Source organism: Salmo salar, chromosome 08 (genome assembly GCF_965601325.2).
Source record: "Salmo salar chromosome 08, fSalSal1, whole genome shotgun sequence".
Classification (NCBI taxonomy): domain Eukaryota; kingdom Metazoa; phylum Chordata; class Actinopteri; order Salmoniformes; family Salmonidae; genus Salmo; species Salmo salar.
Window position 1 is genome coordinate 8,078,588 of NC_138298.1, and position 16,413 is coordinate 8,095,000.

General features: G+C 41.7%; 1 protein-coding gene across 1 annotated transcript in view; it reads right to left on the reverse strand.

Annotated features, from left to right (window-relative positions):
• Window positions 1-6,963: 6,963 nt before the first annotated feature.
• The window catches only part of LOC106609923 (fibrinogen gamma chain-like), a 35,330-nt gene continuing 25,880 nt past the window's right edge, over window positions 6,964-16,413 (reverse strand). Inside the window, exons 4-8 of the mRNA XM_045722609.2 lie at window positions 15,422-15,552; window positions 14,261-14,394; window positions 13,834-14,018; window positions 7,789-8,066; window positions 6,964-7,514 (exon numbers count right to left, since the gene is read on the reverse strand). Coding sequence (XP_045578565.2) covers window positions 7,333-7,514; window positions 7,789-8,066; window positions 13,834-14,018; window positions 14,261-14,394; window positions 15,422-15,552 — 910 coding nt within the window. The 3' untranslated portion in view covers window positions 6,964-7,332. The remainder of the gene's footprint in view (window positions 7,515-7,788; window positions 8,067-13,833; window positions 14,019-14,260; window positions 14,395-15,421; window positions 15,553-16,413) is intronic.

Sequence of the window (16,413 nt, forward strand, 5' to 3'; positions counted from 1 at the left end):
AGGTGTTGTTACACGTGGTCTGCCACTGTGAGGACGATCAGCTGTCTGTCCTGTCTCCCTGTAGCGCTCACTTAGGCGTCTCACAGTACAGACATTGCAATTTATTGCCCTGGCCACATCTCAGTTCCTCATGCCTCCTTGCAGCATGCCTAGGGCACGTTCACGCAGATGAGCAGGGACCCTGGGCATCTTTCTTTTGGTGTTTTTCTGAGTCAGTAGAAAGGCCTCTTTAGTGTCCTAAGTTTTCATAACTGTGACCTTAATTGCCTACTGTCTGTAAGCTGTTAGTGTCTTAATGACTGTTCCACAGGTGCATGTTCATTAATTGTTTATGGTTCATTAAACAAGCATGGGAAACAGTGTTTAAACCCTTTACAATGAAGATCTGTGAAGTTATTTGGATATTTACGAATTATCTTTGAAAGACAGGGTCCTGAAAAAGGGAAGTTTCTTTTTTTGCTGAGTTTTATATGATGACTTGTGCAGTGCTACTAATAACCATTCAGGCCTTATTTATAGTTTATATAATGCCCAACATTTTTATTCAAGATAGACAAGCTATGATGACTATCCTGTCAAAACCGCTATTTTCAATTTTTTTGTGAGACTTTTGGACAGTTCAAAGTGTCTATTTGGATTTCATCCTGACTTTATGTCCTGAATATGACAACACTGCATTTTGAAAACCTCTGAAAACTACGGCACTAGGACCATGTTTGTCAACTAAAGTACATTGATTCATATTTAACTACTATCAATTCTAAATTAGGGTTAGGTTTACCCCATTCAAGATGTACATCTGCATTCTACAATTTTCAATGAGTATTTCGATCACAATCAAGGACCAAACTAAATCTGTTCATATCTCCTGTAGATTCTAGCCTATTTCTGTTATTTCCCTGCAGTCCAATGCAACTTGGAAAACATGATTAATCATATTTCCGCAATGAGTATTATCCATTAAGCTAACATATTTGACTCAATATGAGTAACTGCCATACAAACATGGAATGTCCGTCAGGGGACTTCTAATCAACCAACATCAATGCTACTATCCCAAAGTGATGAATTCAAGTTTTCCCTGATCCTACTTTCTATCTACTGGATGGAAAGTGATTGTCAATTGATGACTATTGCAGTAGTACGTTATGAAATACATACATTTACTAGTTCTGGCTTTTGGTTGACCCCATAAAAACACTGATAGGAAAATGTCATGTATGTTGGGTAATATTGACATAAAGAGTGGTTACATAGGGGACCTGCACAATGTAATGTACAAACAAAGACAAATAATCACTCACACAGAGCATACATACCAGTCAGCAGAAACCCATGCATCGACCCACACAGACACACACGCCCACTCACACATGTAAACGTGCTCACACACAAGGCCTTTCTGAGATCAATATGATTAGACGGGAGAAAGAGAGAGAGATTGGGAGAGAGAGAGTATTTTTGGTCATAGTGTCACATCTACCGAATGACATCCAAACATGGTTTTGTCCATGCACAGTCTAATAGATCATGTGACAACGATTACAAATGTTGTTCTCAAAACATGTATGGAGAACATTTGTCTTGATAAGGCCATGCACCAATGGGACAACAACAGTATGGGTTCTAACTCCTGTACTGTTAGTATTGTAGGAAATAAAGGATTGACTGAGTTGTAGTCATGGCAGATAATATTCAAATTTTTGGTGACTTTAATATTCACATGGAAAAGTCCACAGTCCCACTCCAAAAGGCTTTTGGAGCCATCATCAGTGGGTTTTGTCCAACATGTCTCCAGACCTTCTCACTGTTACAGTCATACTCTGGACCTAGTTTTGTCCCGTGGAATAAATATTGTGGATCTTAATGTTTTTCCTCATAATCCTGGACTATCGGACTACCATTCTATTACGTTTGCAATCGCAATGAATAATCTGCTCAGACCCCAACCAAGGATCATCAAAAGCCGTGCTATAAATTCTCGGACAACCCAAAGATTCCTAGATGCCCTTCCAGACTCCCTCCACCTACCCAAGGACGTCAGAGTACAAAAATCGGTTAACTTCTTATGGATTGTGGCAGTATTGAGTAGCTTGGATGACTGATTTGCCCAGAGTAAACTGCCTTCTACTCACTCCCAGAAACTAAGATATGCATATTATTAGTAGATTTGGATAGAAAACACTCTGAAGTTTCTAAAACTGTTTGAATGATGTCTGTGACTATAACAGAACTCATATGGCAGGCAAAAACCTGAGAAAAAATCCAAACAGGAAGTGGTTTGTAGTTTTTCAAGTGATTGCCTATCCAAACTACAGTGTCTGTGGGTTCATTTTGCACTTCCTAAGGCTTCCACTAGATGTCAACAGTCTTTAGAACCTTGTTTGAGGCTTCTACTGTGAAGTGGGGGAGAATAAGAGCTCATTGAGTGAGAGGACTGCCAGCAGGGCATGAGCCTCAGCCATGTGCGCTCATGTGAGAGGTAGCTCAGTTCCATTGCATTTCTGAAGACAAAGGATTTCTCCGGTTGAAACTTTATTGCAGATTTATGATAAAAACATCCTAAAGATTGATTCTATACATCGTTTGACATGTTTCTATGAACTATAATGGAATTTTCGTCTGACCTGCGCGTCGTGAATTTGAATTTGTGAACTGAAGGCGTGAACAAAAAGGAGGTATTTGGACATAAAGGATGGACTTTATCGAACAAAACAAACATTTAGTGTGGAACTGGGATTCCTGGGAGTGCATCCTGATGAAGATCATCAAAGGTAAGTGAATATTTATAATGCTATTTCTGACTATTGTTGACTCCAACATGGCGGATATATTGTATGGCATGTTTTTGTGTCTAAGCGCCGTACTCAGATTATTACATGGTGTGCTTTTTTGGTAAAGCTTTTTTGAAATCTGACACAGCGATTGCATTAAGGAGAAGTGTATCTATAATCCTATGCATAACACTTGTATTTTCATCAACATTTATGATGAGTATTTCTGTAAATTGATATGGCTCTCTGCAAACATCACCGTGTGTTTTGGAGGCAAAACATGACTAAACATAACGCGCCAATGTAAACTGAGATTTTTGGATATAAATATGAACTTTATTGAACAAAACATACATGTATTGTGTAACATGAAGTCCTATGAGTGTCATCTGATGAAGGTCATCAAAGGTTAGTGATTCGTTTTATCTCTATTTCTGCTTTTTTGTGACTCCTCTCTTTGGCTGGAAAATGGCTGTGTTTTTTTGTGTATAGGCGCTGACCTAACATAATCATATGGTTTGCTTTCGCCGTAAAGCCTTTTTGAAATCAGACACTGTGGCTGGATTAACAAGAAGTAAAGCTTTAAAATGGTGTATAATACTTGTATGTTTGAGGAATTTTAATTATGAGATTTTAGTTGTTTTGAATTTGGCGCCCTGCACTTTCACTGGCTGTTGTCATATCGATCCCGCTAATGGGATTCCAGCCATAAGAATTTAACCACCTAACTGAGGAACTAAATGTAACCTTAAGTAATACCCTAGATGCAGTCGCACCCCCAAAAACAAAAAAACATTTTTCATAAGAAACTAGCTCCCTGGTATACAGAAAATACCCCAGCCCTGAGCAAGCTTCCAGAAAATTGGAACGCAAATGGCGCTACACCAAACTAGAAGTCTTCCGACTAGCTTGGAAAGACCGTACCGTGCAGTATCGAAGAGCCCTCACTGCTGCTCGATCATCCTATTTTCCAACTTAATTGAGGAATAAGAACAATCCAAAATCTATTTTTGATACTGTCGCAAAGCTAACTAAAAAGCAGCACTCCCCAAGAGAGGATGGCTTTCACTTCAGCGGAGATAAATTCATGAACTTCTTTGACGAAAAGATCATGATCATTAGAAAGCAAAATACGGACTCCTCTTTAAATCTGCAAATTTCTCCAAAGCTCAGTTGTCCTGAGTCTGCACAACACTGCCAGGACCAAGGATTAAGGGAGACACTCACGTTCTTTAATATTATATCTCTTGACACATTGATGAAAATAGTCTTGGCCTCAACCTTCAATCTGCATACTGGACCCTATTCCAACTAAACTACTGAAAGAGCTGCTTCCTGTGCTTGGCGCTCCTATGTTGAATATAATAAACGGCTCCCTATCCACCGGATGTGTACCAAACTCACTAAAAGTGGCAGTAATAAAGCCTCTCTTGAAAAAGCCAAACCTTGACCCAGAAAATATAAAAACTATCGGCCTATATCGAATCTCCCATTCCTCTCAAAGAAAATTTAAAAAGCTGTTGCGCAGCACCTCACTGCCTTCCTGAAGACAAACAATGTATACGAAACACTTCAGTCTGGTTTTAGACCCCATCATAGCACTGAGATTGCAGTCAGACCAAGGCTCTGCATCTGTCCTCATGCTCCTAGACCTTAGTGGTGCTTTTGATACCATCAATCACCACATTCTTTTGGAGAGATTGGAAACCCAAATTGGTCTACACGGACAAGTTCTGGCCTGGTATAGATCTTATCTGTCTGGAAAAGATATCAGTTTGTCTCTGTGGATGGTTTGTCTTCTGACAAATCAACTGTACATTTCGGTGTTCCTCAAGGTTCCGTTTTAGGACCACTATTGTTGTCACTATATATTTGCCTCTTGGTGATGTTATTCGGGAAAACATAATGTTAACTTTCACTACTATGTGGACGATACACAGCTGTACATTTCGATGAAACATGGTGAAGCCACAAAATTGCCCTCCCTGGAAGCTTGTGTTCCAGAAGTAAGGAAGTGTAAGCAAATGTTTTACTTTTAACCTGTTATGGCTAGGGGGCAGTATTTTCACGGCTGGATAAAAAACGTACCCGATTTAATCTGGTTACTACTCCTGCCCAGTAACTAGAATATGCATATAATTATTGGCTTTGGATAGAAAACACCCTAAAGTTTCTAAAACTGTTTGAATGGTGTCTGTGAGTATAACAGAACTCAAATGGCAGGTCAAAACCTGAGAGATTCCTTTACAGGAAGTGGCCTGTCTGACCATTTCTTGAACTTCTTTGCCATCTCTATCTTTTACAAAGGATCTCTGCTCTAACGTGACACTTCCTACGTCTTCCATAGGCGCTCAGAGCCCGGGAAAAAACAGAATGTCGTCATCCCAGCCCCAGGCTGAAACACATTATCGCCTTTCTCAAGTGGCGGATCAAGGGACTGTGGGCTTAGGCGTGTGCCCTGGCTGCCCCCGTCTTTGTGATTTTTCCTCTGTTTGCCGAAAAGGAGATTCCCGGTCGGAATATTATCGCTTTTTTACGAGATAAATTGCATAAAAAGGTAATAACATTTTTCTTATAGTAAATCTGACTTTGGTGAGGGCTAAACTTGTTGGGTGTCTAAATAGCTAGCCCTGTGATGCCGGGCTATCTACTTAGAATATTGCAAAATGTGCTTTCACCGAAAAGCTATTTTAAAATCGGACATAGCGAGTGCATAGAGGAGTTCTGTATCTATAATTCTTAAAATAATTGTTATGCTTTTTGTGAACGTTTATCGTGAGTAATTTAGTAAATTCACCGGAAGTTTGCGGGGGGTATGCTAGTTCTGAACGTCACATGCTAATGTAAAAAGCTGGTTTTTGATATAAATATGAACTTGATTGAACAAAACATGCATGTATTGTATAACATAATGTCATAAGATTGTCATCTGATGAAGATCATCAAAGGTTAGTGCTGCATTTAGCTGTGATTTGGGTTTATGTGACATTATATGCTAGCTTGAAAAATGGGTGTCTGATTATTTCTGGCTGGGTACTCTGCTGACATAATCTAATGTTTTGCTTTCGTTGTAAAGCCTTTTTGAAATCGGACAGTGTGGTTAGATTAACGAGAGTCTTGTCTTTAAAGTGGTGTAATATAGTCATATGTTTGAGAAATTGAAGTAATAGCATTTCTAAGGTATTTGAATAACGCGCCACGGGATTCCACTGGCTGTTACGTAGGTGGGACAAAATCGTCCCACTTGCCCTAGAGAAGTTATCTCCACCAGGCAGAACCAGAAGAGGACTGGCCACCCCTCAGAGCCTGATTCCTCTCTAGGTTTCTTCCTAGGTTCCATCCTTTCTAGGGAGTTTTTCCTAGCCACCGTGCTTCTGCATTGCTTGCTGTTTGGGGTTTTAGGCTGGGTTTCTGTAGAGAACTTTGCGACATCGGCTGATGTAAAAAGGGCTTTATAAATACATTTGATTGATTGATTGATTAATTGACTAAGTCTTATGTTCAGGTAGGTATTTATTTTGTAATAGAACAGCATATAGGACATATCAGACTTCTTAATAGTTACATTCTGTTTCAGAAAGTTTTCTCCACACTGAACATGAACCTGGCTTTGGTGGGCACTTTGGTCTTAGAGGGGAAAAAACACACACACCCTCTTTAATATGGTAAATTCCTACTTCCCATTCCTACCTAATCGCGTTACTTTCTTACCCGTTGACATATCCTCTCAGAATTCAACCCAGGCTATTTGAATATTGGTTCAAAGAACTTCCAATAGGTGATTTCCAAGAATTTCCCCCAATGTATCAAAATAGCTTCTAAAAATCGTTATCTGTAATAGTTAAAAATAGTTGAATGAGATTAGTTAAGTCTTCCCAGCACAGTGCCTTCTCTGTATGTCATATAAATGTGGGTATCAATTATCATATTTAGCACAATTACAAGCGGTACCAGGAATGAATATCAGGGAAAGTACAATAAAGAAATGGGCATGGTCTTTTAAATGCTAGACCCTTGTGTAACTGAGGTGATTCAGTGCCTTGGCCTGAGACTTGAAGACTTGCGTTAGCTCCCAGAGCTATTGCCTAGGTTTTTAGCTCAGAGAGCTTACACAGTCTTATGGCCTTCAGACCACCCAGGTTCAAACCCTGTCTTAGATCATGTAGTCGGAGCAGGGGTATCTACATTTAGAAAAATACAACATTTATTAATTGGTTAAACCAACCAGATCTAATAAAACTCCATAGACACCAGATAAAGTTTGTTCTAACAGCAGGTGCTAAATAGAAGACGTCAAACCAATCTTCCAAGGTCCAACAACAGCGATTTGATCATAGACAATATTTTGGGCAACAGGACAAAAAACGAAATTGATCGAACCAATAAAACAAAGATACAACAAGACAGAGGGCCATTTTTCAAGACACATTTCATGCCTAAGGTTAGTCCTGGACTACATGTTTAATAGAGATTCTCCATGTGCTTCTTAGGATTTGGCTTAATCTGTGTCCGGGAAAGTTCTAGCGAAGACAATATTGCAGTATATGTTTCAGTAATGTTACAGGCCTCCAAACTGTTTGACCCCTCCGGTCTGCTGTCCGTCCCCCGCCGTGATCCTGCTGGTGGGGATGATCTTCATGGTAGTCTCTTTCATGGAGTACCAGCGGCTGTGCCACGTGGCCCAGATGATGCCATTGTCGTAGCCTGACTCGCCAGCGTCCTTCTCCGTGTACTTCCCACCTAGGGATGGAAAGACAGAAGTGTCAATGAAAAGTTTGTTACAAGAAAGAAAGTCACAGTGTTGGGCCTACTCATAAATGTGGCCTTCTTGGAAAGGTAACAGTAAAAATGTCAGAGAACCCCCAAAACTAACATTGGTATAGGCTGGTAGTGATTTGCATACATGTAAAACTGTAGTATGGTTCATGTTATTTGGAGAGTAGTATTCTTTAACAGAAAAATGCAAGAATGTGCATGTGTCTGTGTGTGAGAGTGTACACATGTGTGTCCTTACCCTGGTAATATTTCCCGTTGAGGTGGGCAGCGTGGCATCGGTTCATCCACCAACCGGAGCCGTCCTGCATAGCACAGTTACCCTGGAACTTGTCGTTGTCCTTGTCGCTGGTACTAAACTGCATGCCGTTGTGAGACGTGTAGAACTTGTCGCTGGGGTCTTCTCCGAAGTCAAAGCCGTCGAATGCGTCCCCCGCGTCACCGCCGTAGTAGTAGGCATAGGTCAGGCGGTACATGTCGACTTCCGCACCCACTTTGAACATGGCGTAGTCGGCATACCTAGAGAAAGAAATTACATTTCATTATTAGCTATTTTTTATGTGTGTGGTTTTATTGAATAAATAAGACAGTGAGAAGAAGACAACAAAGGTAGGAGCGGTGCAGGTCAGAAAGGCATTGGGTCGGATTTGAACCCATGCCTACTGTGGTGCATATGCCTGTGTCCACGACACTAGACACACAGGAGACAAGTATTCATATAAAATGCAGCATATTAGCCTGACGGCTTCAGTATTGGCTTCCAAAACCAGTGCCACAAAGTAGAATACGTTGTTTGCTTTGATTGTGGAGGCCAGTTCTTTCAGCTATGCAACTTGGCACCAGAAAATTTATTCCGCAAACTAAAATCCAGAGGTTTGAGACGAGGGGACTTTAATGCAGGCAAACTTAAATCTGTTTTACTACATTTCTACCAGCATGTCACATGTGCAACCAGAGGGGAAAAAAGTTACGACCACCTTTACTCCACACACAGAGACACATACAAAGCTCTCCCTTGCCCTCCACTTGGCAAATCTTACCATAATTATATCCTCCTGATTCCTGCTTACAAGCAAGAACTAAAGCAGGAAGTACCAGTGACTCGCTCAATACGGAAGTGGTCAGATTACCAGATTCTATGCTACAGGACTGTTTTGCTAGCACAGACTGGAATATGTTCCGGGTCTCATCCAATGGCATTGAGGAGTATATCACCTCAGTCACTGACTTCATCAATAAGTGCACTGACGACGTCGTCCCCACAGTGACTTTATGTATACCACCTCAGTCACCGACTTCATCAATAAGTGCACTGACGACGTCGTCCCCACAGTGACTTTATGTATACCACCTCAGTCACCGACTTCATCAATAAGTGCACTGACGACGTCGTCCCCACAGTGACTTTATGTACATATCCCAAACAGAAGCCATGGATTACAGGGAACATCCACACTGAGCTAAAGGCTAGACCTGCAGCTTTCAAGGAGTGGGACACTAATCATGACGCTTATAAGAAATCCCGCTATGCCCTCAGACAAACCATCAAACAGGCAAAGCGTCAATACAGGACTAAGATTGTCAGAGCCGATGTCGTAGGATTCAATCAGTGGATGTGGCAGGGCTTGAAAACTATTAAGGGCTAAAAATGGAGCCGCCAGCTTACTAGACGAGCTAAATCCCTTTTATGCTCGCTTCGAGGCAATAACACTGAAGCATGCATGAGAGCACCAGCCGTTCCGGATGTGAGCAAGACCTTTAAACAGGTCAACGTGAGCAAGACCTTTAAACAGGTCAACATTCACAAAGCCGCTGGGCCAGATGGATTACCAGGACGTGTACTCAAAGCACACTAGCAAGTGTCTTCACTGACATTTTCAACCTCTCCCTGACCGAGTCCGTAATACCTAAGTACATGTTTCAAGCAGACCACCATAGTCCCTGTGCCCAAGGAAGCGAAGGTAACCTGCCTAAATTATTACCGCCCCGTAGAAATCACGTCGGTAGGCATGAAGTGCTTGAAAGGCTGGTCATGGTTCACATCAACACCATCATCCCAGAATCCCTAGACCCACTCCAATTCGCATACCGTCCCAACATATCCACAGATGACTCAATCGCACTCCACACTGCCCTTTCCCCCCTGAACAAAAGGAACACCTATGTGAGTATTCTGTTCATTGACTACAGCTCAGCGTTCAACACCATAGTGCCCACAAAGGTCATCACTAAGTTAAGGAACCTGGGACTAAACACCTCCCTCAGGCAACTGGATCCTGGACTTCCTGACTGGCTGCCCCCAGGTGTTAAGGGTAGGCAACAACACATCTACAACACTGATCCTCAACACTGGGGCCCCTCAGGGGTGCGTGCTTAGTCCCCTCCTGTACTCCCTGTTCACCCACGACTGCGTGGCCAAACACGACTCCAAAACCATCATTAAGTTTGCTGACAACACAACAGTGGAAGGCCTGATAACCGGCAACAATGAGACAGCCTATAGGGAGGAGGTCAGAGACCTGGCAGTGTGGTGCCAGGACAACAACCTCTCCCTCAATGTGAGCAAGACAAAGGAGCTGATCGTGGACTACAGGAAAAGGCGAGCCGAACAGGCCCCCATTAACATCAACGGGGCTGTAGTGTAGCGGGTTGAGGGTTTCAAGTTCCTTGGTGTCCACATCACCAACGAACTATCATGGTCGAAACACACCAAGACAGTCATGAAGAAGGCATGACAACACCTTTTCCCCCTCAGGAGACTGAAAAGATTTGGCATAGGTCCCCAGATCCTCAAAAAGTTCTACAGCTGCACCATCGAGAGCATCCTGACCAGTTGCATCACCGCCTGGTATGGCAACTGCTCGGCATCTGACCATTAGGCGCTACAGATGGTAGTGCGTATGGCCCAGTATGTCACTGGGGCCAAGCTTCCTGCCATCCAAGACCTACAGTTGAAGTCGGAAGTTTACATACGCCTTAGCCAAATACATGTAAACTCAGTTTTTCACAATTCCTGACATTTAATCCTAGTAAAAATTCCTTGTCTTAGGTCAGTTAGGATCACCACTTTATTTTAAGTATGTGAAATGTCAGAATAATAGTAGAGAGAATTATTTATTTCAGCTTTTCTTTCTTTCATCACACTCCCAGTGGGTCAGAAGTTTACATGCACTCAATTAGTATTTGGTAGCAAAGGACCTTGTGAAGATGCTGGAGGAAACAGGTATAAAAGTATCTATATACACAGTAAAACGAGTCCTATATCGACATAACCTGAAAGGCTGCTCAGCAAGGAAGAAGCCACTGCTCCAAAACCGCCATAAGAAAGCCAGACTACAGTTGGCAACTGCACATGGGGACAAAGATCATACTTTTTGGAGAAATGTCCTCTGGTCTGATGAAACAAAAATAGAACTGTTTGGCCATAATGACCATCTTTATGTTTGGAGGAAAAAGTGAAATAATCTGTCTATAAACAATTGTTACACAAAGTAGATGTCCTAACTGACTTGCCAAAACTATAGTTTGTAAACAAGACATTTGTTGAGTGGTTGAAAAACGAGATTTAATGACTCCAACCTAAGTGTATGTAAACTTCCGACTTCATCTGTATATACTAGACGGTGTCAGAGGAAGGCCCAAAACATTGTCTAAGACTCCAGTCACCTAAGTCATAGACTGTTCTCTCTGCTGCCGCATGGCTAGCGGTACTGGAGCACCAAGTCTAGGATCAAAAGGCTCCTTAACAGCTTCTACCCCCAAGCCATCAGACTGCTGAACAATTAATCAAATGGCCACCCGGAGTATTTACATTGACACGACCCCCCCTATCTTTTTACATTGCTGCTACTTGCTGATTATTATCTATGCATAGTCACTTTACCCCTATCTAAATGCACAAAATAACTCGACTAACGTGTACCGCCGCACATTGACTCGGTACCCCCTTTATATCGCCTCAATTATTGTTATTTTTACTGTTTACACTTTTAATTTGACTATTTTTACCTTAGTTTATTTAGTAAATATTTTCTGAACCCTTTCTTGAACTGCATTGTTGGTTATTAAGGGCTGGTAAGTAAGCAGTTCTCTGTGAGGTCTACAGTCGTGGCCAAAAGTTTTGAGAATGACACCAATATACATTTTCACAAAGTCTGCTTTCTCAGTTTGTATGATGGCAATTTGCATATACTCCAGAATGTTATGAAGAATGATCAGATGAATTGCAAAGTCCCTCTTTGCCATGCAAATGAACTGAATCCCCCAAAAACATTTCCACTGCATTTCAGCCCTGTCACAAAAGGACCAGCTGACATCATGTCAGTGGTTCTCTCATTAACACAGGTGTAAGTGTTGACGAGGACAAGGCTGGAGATCACTCTGTCATGCTGACTGAGTTCAAATAACAGACTGGAAGCTTCAAAAGGAGGGTAGTGCTTGGAATCATTGTTCTTCCTCTGTCAACCATGTTTACCTGCAAGGAAACACGTGCCGTCATCATTGCTTTGCACAAAAAGGGCTTCACAGGCAAGGATATTGCTGCCAGTAAGATTGCACCTAAATCAACCATTTATCGGATCATCAAGAACTTCAAGGAGAGCGGTTCAATTGTTGTGAAGAAGGCGTCAGGGCGCCCAAGAAAGTCCAGCAAGCGCCAGGACCGTCTCCTAAAGTTGATTCAGCTGCGGGATCGGGGCACCACCAGTACAGAGCTTGCTCAGGAATGGCAGCAGGCAGGTGTGAATGCATCTGCACGCACAGTGAGGCAAAGACTTTTGGAGGATGGCCTGGTGTCAAGAAGGGCAGCAAAGAAGCCACTTCTCTCCAGGAAAAACATCAGGGACAGACTGATATTCTGCAAAAGGTACAGGGATTGGACTGCTGAGGACTGGGGTAAAGTCGTTTTCTCTGATGAATCCCCTTTCTGATTGTTTGGGGCATCCGGAAAAAAAGCTTGTCCGGAGAAGACAAGGTGAGCGCTACCATCAGTCCTGTGTCATGCCAACAGTAAAGCATCCTGAGACCATTCATGTGTGGGGTTGCTTCTCAGCTGAGGGAGTGGGCTCACTCACAATTTTGCCTAAGAACACAACCATGAAAAAAGAATGGTACCAACACATCCTCAAAGAGCAACTTCTCCCAACCATCCAGGAACAGTTTGGTGACGAACAATGCCTTTTCCAGCATGATGGAGGACCTTGCCATAAGGCAAAAGTGATAACTAAGTGGCTCGGGGAACAAAACGTTGATATTTTGGGTCCATGGCCAGGAAACTCCCCAGACCTTAATCCTATTGAGAACTTGTGGTCAATCCTCAAGAGGCGGGTGGACAAACAAAACCCCACAAATTCTGACAAACTCCAAGCATTGATTATGCAAGAATGGGCTGCCATCAGTCAGGATGTGGCCCAGAAGTTAATTGACAGCATGCCAGGGCGGATTGCAGAGGTCTTGAAAAAGAAGGGTCAACACTGCAAATATTGACTCTTTGCATCAACTTCATGTAATTGTCAATAAAAGCCCTTGACAGTTATGAAATGCATGTAATTATACTTCAGTATTCCATAGTAACATCTGACAAAAATATCTAAAGACACTGAAGCAGCAAACTTTGTGGAAATTAATATTTGTGTCATTCTCAAAACTTTTGGCCACGACTCTACACCTGTTGTATGTGACAAATAAAATGTGATTTGATGAGTGGAAACACATGTTATTTTGAGGTTAGACACCTCACCAAGAAACAGCTTACTGCTACTTATTTCCACAATTCCTCATAAAAAATGGTACTAAATAGCACTAAATATTTCACCACTAAAAATATTAAAGGGGCAAATCCTAACTTCGCCCTAAGTCAAATTTCAACTTAGTCTCCTATTGACATTAATGATAAAGTGAAAATTTGACTTGCTGAAGTTAAGATTTGCCCCTATATATTTCATTAATTTAGTGGAGAGAATTATGCGAGTAAATGTGTCATATAGGCAAGACCAATGATGCCAAGCCCCCAATAACTTTGAGGGGGAATTGACAATAGCGAAATACAGTATTTATAGCATTTTTAAAGTATGAAACCTAGACACCACATAATTGGATTGGTTGCAATGTCATTATAACATTCTTACAACAGGTTGGAGTGACATCCTTGGAACCAGTTTTACCTGCTGGGATAAGACTTTGAGCTGTTCCCACTACATTTTGAACACCATTTTCTATTCAGGAGGGGGAATGTAGGCCCTAAGCGTGCACTAGTAGTAGCCTTAGTAGAGAATTTAGTAGTACGTACTTCTTGTTGCCCACCCAGTCAGTGAGCTCGATCCTCAGCACGTATGGGATGGAGGACTGGGTGGAGAGCAGGTGCATCTTCTCATTGCCCAGCCAGAACTCGGTGGTGTCATCTGGGCTCAGGTAGCCGAAGCCCTCCTTATACTGGACCCAGTCCTTGTTGAAGTCTACGCTGCCATCACGTCTCTGTGGAGATATATGTTGGACGGTGGTTATGATAATAATACAGTATGTGGTTACAACCAGGTTTGGGTCAATACCATTTCACTTTAGTCAATCCGGAAACTGAAATTCCAATTGGAATGTTTACTTCCTGAAATAGAATTGTCTCCAACCCTGGTTCCAACTTCCAATGGCTCAGTGGGTTGGAGCATGGTGGGGTTGGGGGTTTGAACCCTGCATGAGCCAATCATAATGAACACACGTACCCTCTGCAGGACGGTAAAGCCGCGGCCGAAGCTGTCGATCTCGCAATAGACCAGGAACTGCTCCTTAGCCATCAGTGGCTTCACGTAGTATAGACCGCTGGTTTTGGCACCCTTGTTGGCAATATCCTGGCAATCTAATACGAGAAAAACAACATGTCATGATCATGTTGTTACATGTTAATAACAAAGACTACTGTTCCCATAAGGCAATGCGTTATGCACAACGGTTTTGTAGTGTTTTGATTCTGCTTTTAGCCTGTTCCAGATGAAAATGAGCTCTAGCTCTATTACCTTGCTGATTGTGTTGATTATGTTCTTATGATCTTGCACATTGTTGATTATTGTCCCTTGTCCCTGGTAATACTCTGTGGTATTTATTAACAGCCGTTTTTTGATCATTTAAATTAAAGCTATACCTATTTATGGAATAATTTATAAATGCCAATAAATTATATAAACAAATGAATTGAACTAATCTAAAGTGCATCCATATAACTGGATTGATACCCCTTGCATAAAGAATATCACTTATAAATGCCAACACATGATATTAACAAATGAATTCATTAACCATTTCCAAAGTGTCACGTCCTGACCATAGTAAGATGTTATTTACTATGGTAGAGTAGGTCAGGGCATGACAGGGGGTGTTTTGTGTTTTGTTTTATGTTCTATGTTTTCTATATCTATGTTTAGTTCTAGTTTTCTATTTCTATGTTTTTTTTTTGGGTTGATCTCCAATTGGAGGCAGCTGGTCCTCGTTGTCTCTAATTGGAGATCATATTTAAGTAGGGGTTTTTCTTCCTGGGTTTTGTGTGTTATTATATTTTGAGTAGTGTTTGTTTCTCTCTGCGTCACGGTTTGTTGTTTTGTCAATTCAGTTATTTATGTATTGCAAAGTTTCATGGATTTAATAAAATGTGGAACTACAACCACGCTGCACTTTGGTCTGCTCCTTTCGACAGCCGTGACACAAAGTACATCCAAATAACTGTATTGGGACAAATCTGCTCAGCCTCTATTGATTGATGCCTTTGATTCGCTTCTGACTAAACACGCAACAAGGACAAATGACTGTTATGTAGAGTGAATTCTCCAGGAGCAGGGTTGAGCAACCTCTGATGAAATGGGGATCGACCTGCAGAACGCTGTTGATTTTACCTTTCCCTGTAGTGGGTTTGATTTCCACAGTATCCTTGCAGGGATCTTGGCATTTCTGATCCAGCTGAATGGACATCTGTTTGAGGTCTAACATCCTCTTCTTGTTGGATTCCAGTGTCCCCTGGAGTTGACTGAGCAAAAGAGGGGAACAGATTGAAAATGTTTCTCAGGTGATTTGGATATAAACTTAGATTGCAGTTCATAATGACTATCAATGTGTTTTACGTACATAGCATTTGACACCTGTACCCTTAGTCCTGGTATTTCCAGGTAATTTGTCTCCAGCAGGCAAAACTGGTTAAAATGTTTGGAATATCATTGACTGGTTTCAACTCATAATTTCCCAGATGTGACTGGGATTGATTGACAGGTTTGGTGTGGTTCCTTCCACGGCTTTGTGATCACAGGGAAAGTCGTGGGCAGCAGGCTCGCGTGGTGAACTTCGTTGGGGTCAAAATAACACCGGGTCAATCATGCCATATCCTTACCTTGCAAATTCCAATCAAACCAAACATTACCTTGCAAATTCCACTCAAACCAGTATAAAACATATGACAAGATATTACATTAGATATTATATTAGAGTGTTTTCTAAATAAAATTGTCTATAATTAGTGAGTCCCCTTTAAGGTTATTTTAGGACCGCAATCACTCCTCAAGTTACATTCCTCTACCATTTGGCTATTTCGGTGGCGAGAGTGATAAACTATATAGACAAAAGTATGTGGACACCCCTTCAAATTAGTGGATTCAGCTATTTCAGTCATACCTGTTGCTGACAGTTGTATAAAATCGAACACACAGCTCTGCAATCTCCATAGACAAACATTGGCAGTAGAATGGCTTTACTGAAGAGCTCAGTGACTTTCAACGTGGCACTGTCATGGGATGCCACCTTTCCAACAAGTCAGTTCATCAAATTTCTGCCCTGCTAGATCTGCCCCGGTCAACTGTCAGCACTGTTATTGTGAAGTGGAAACGTCTAGGAGCAA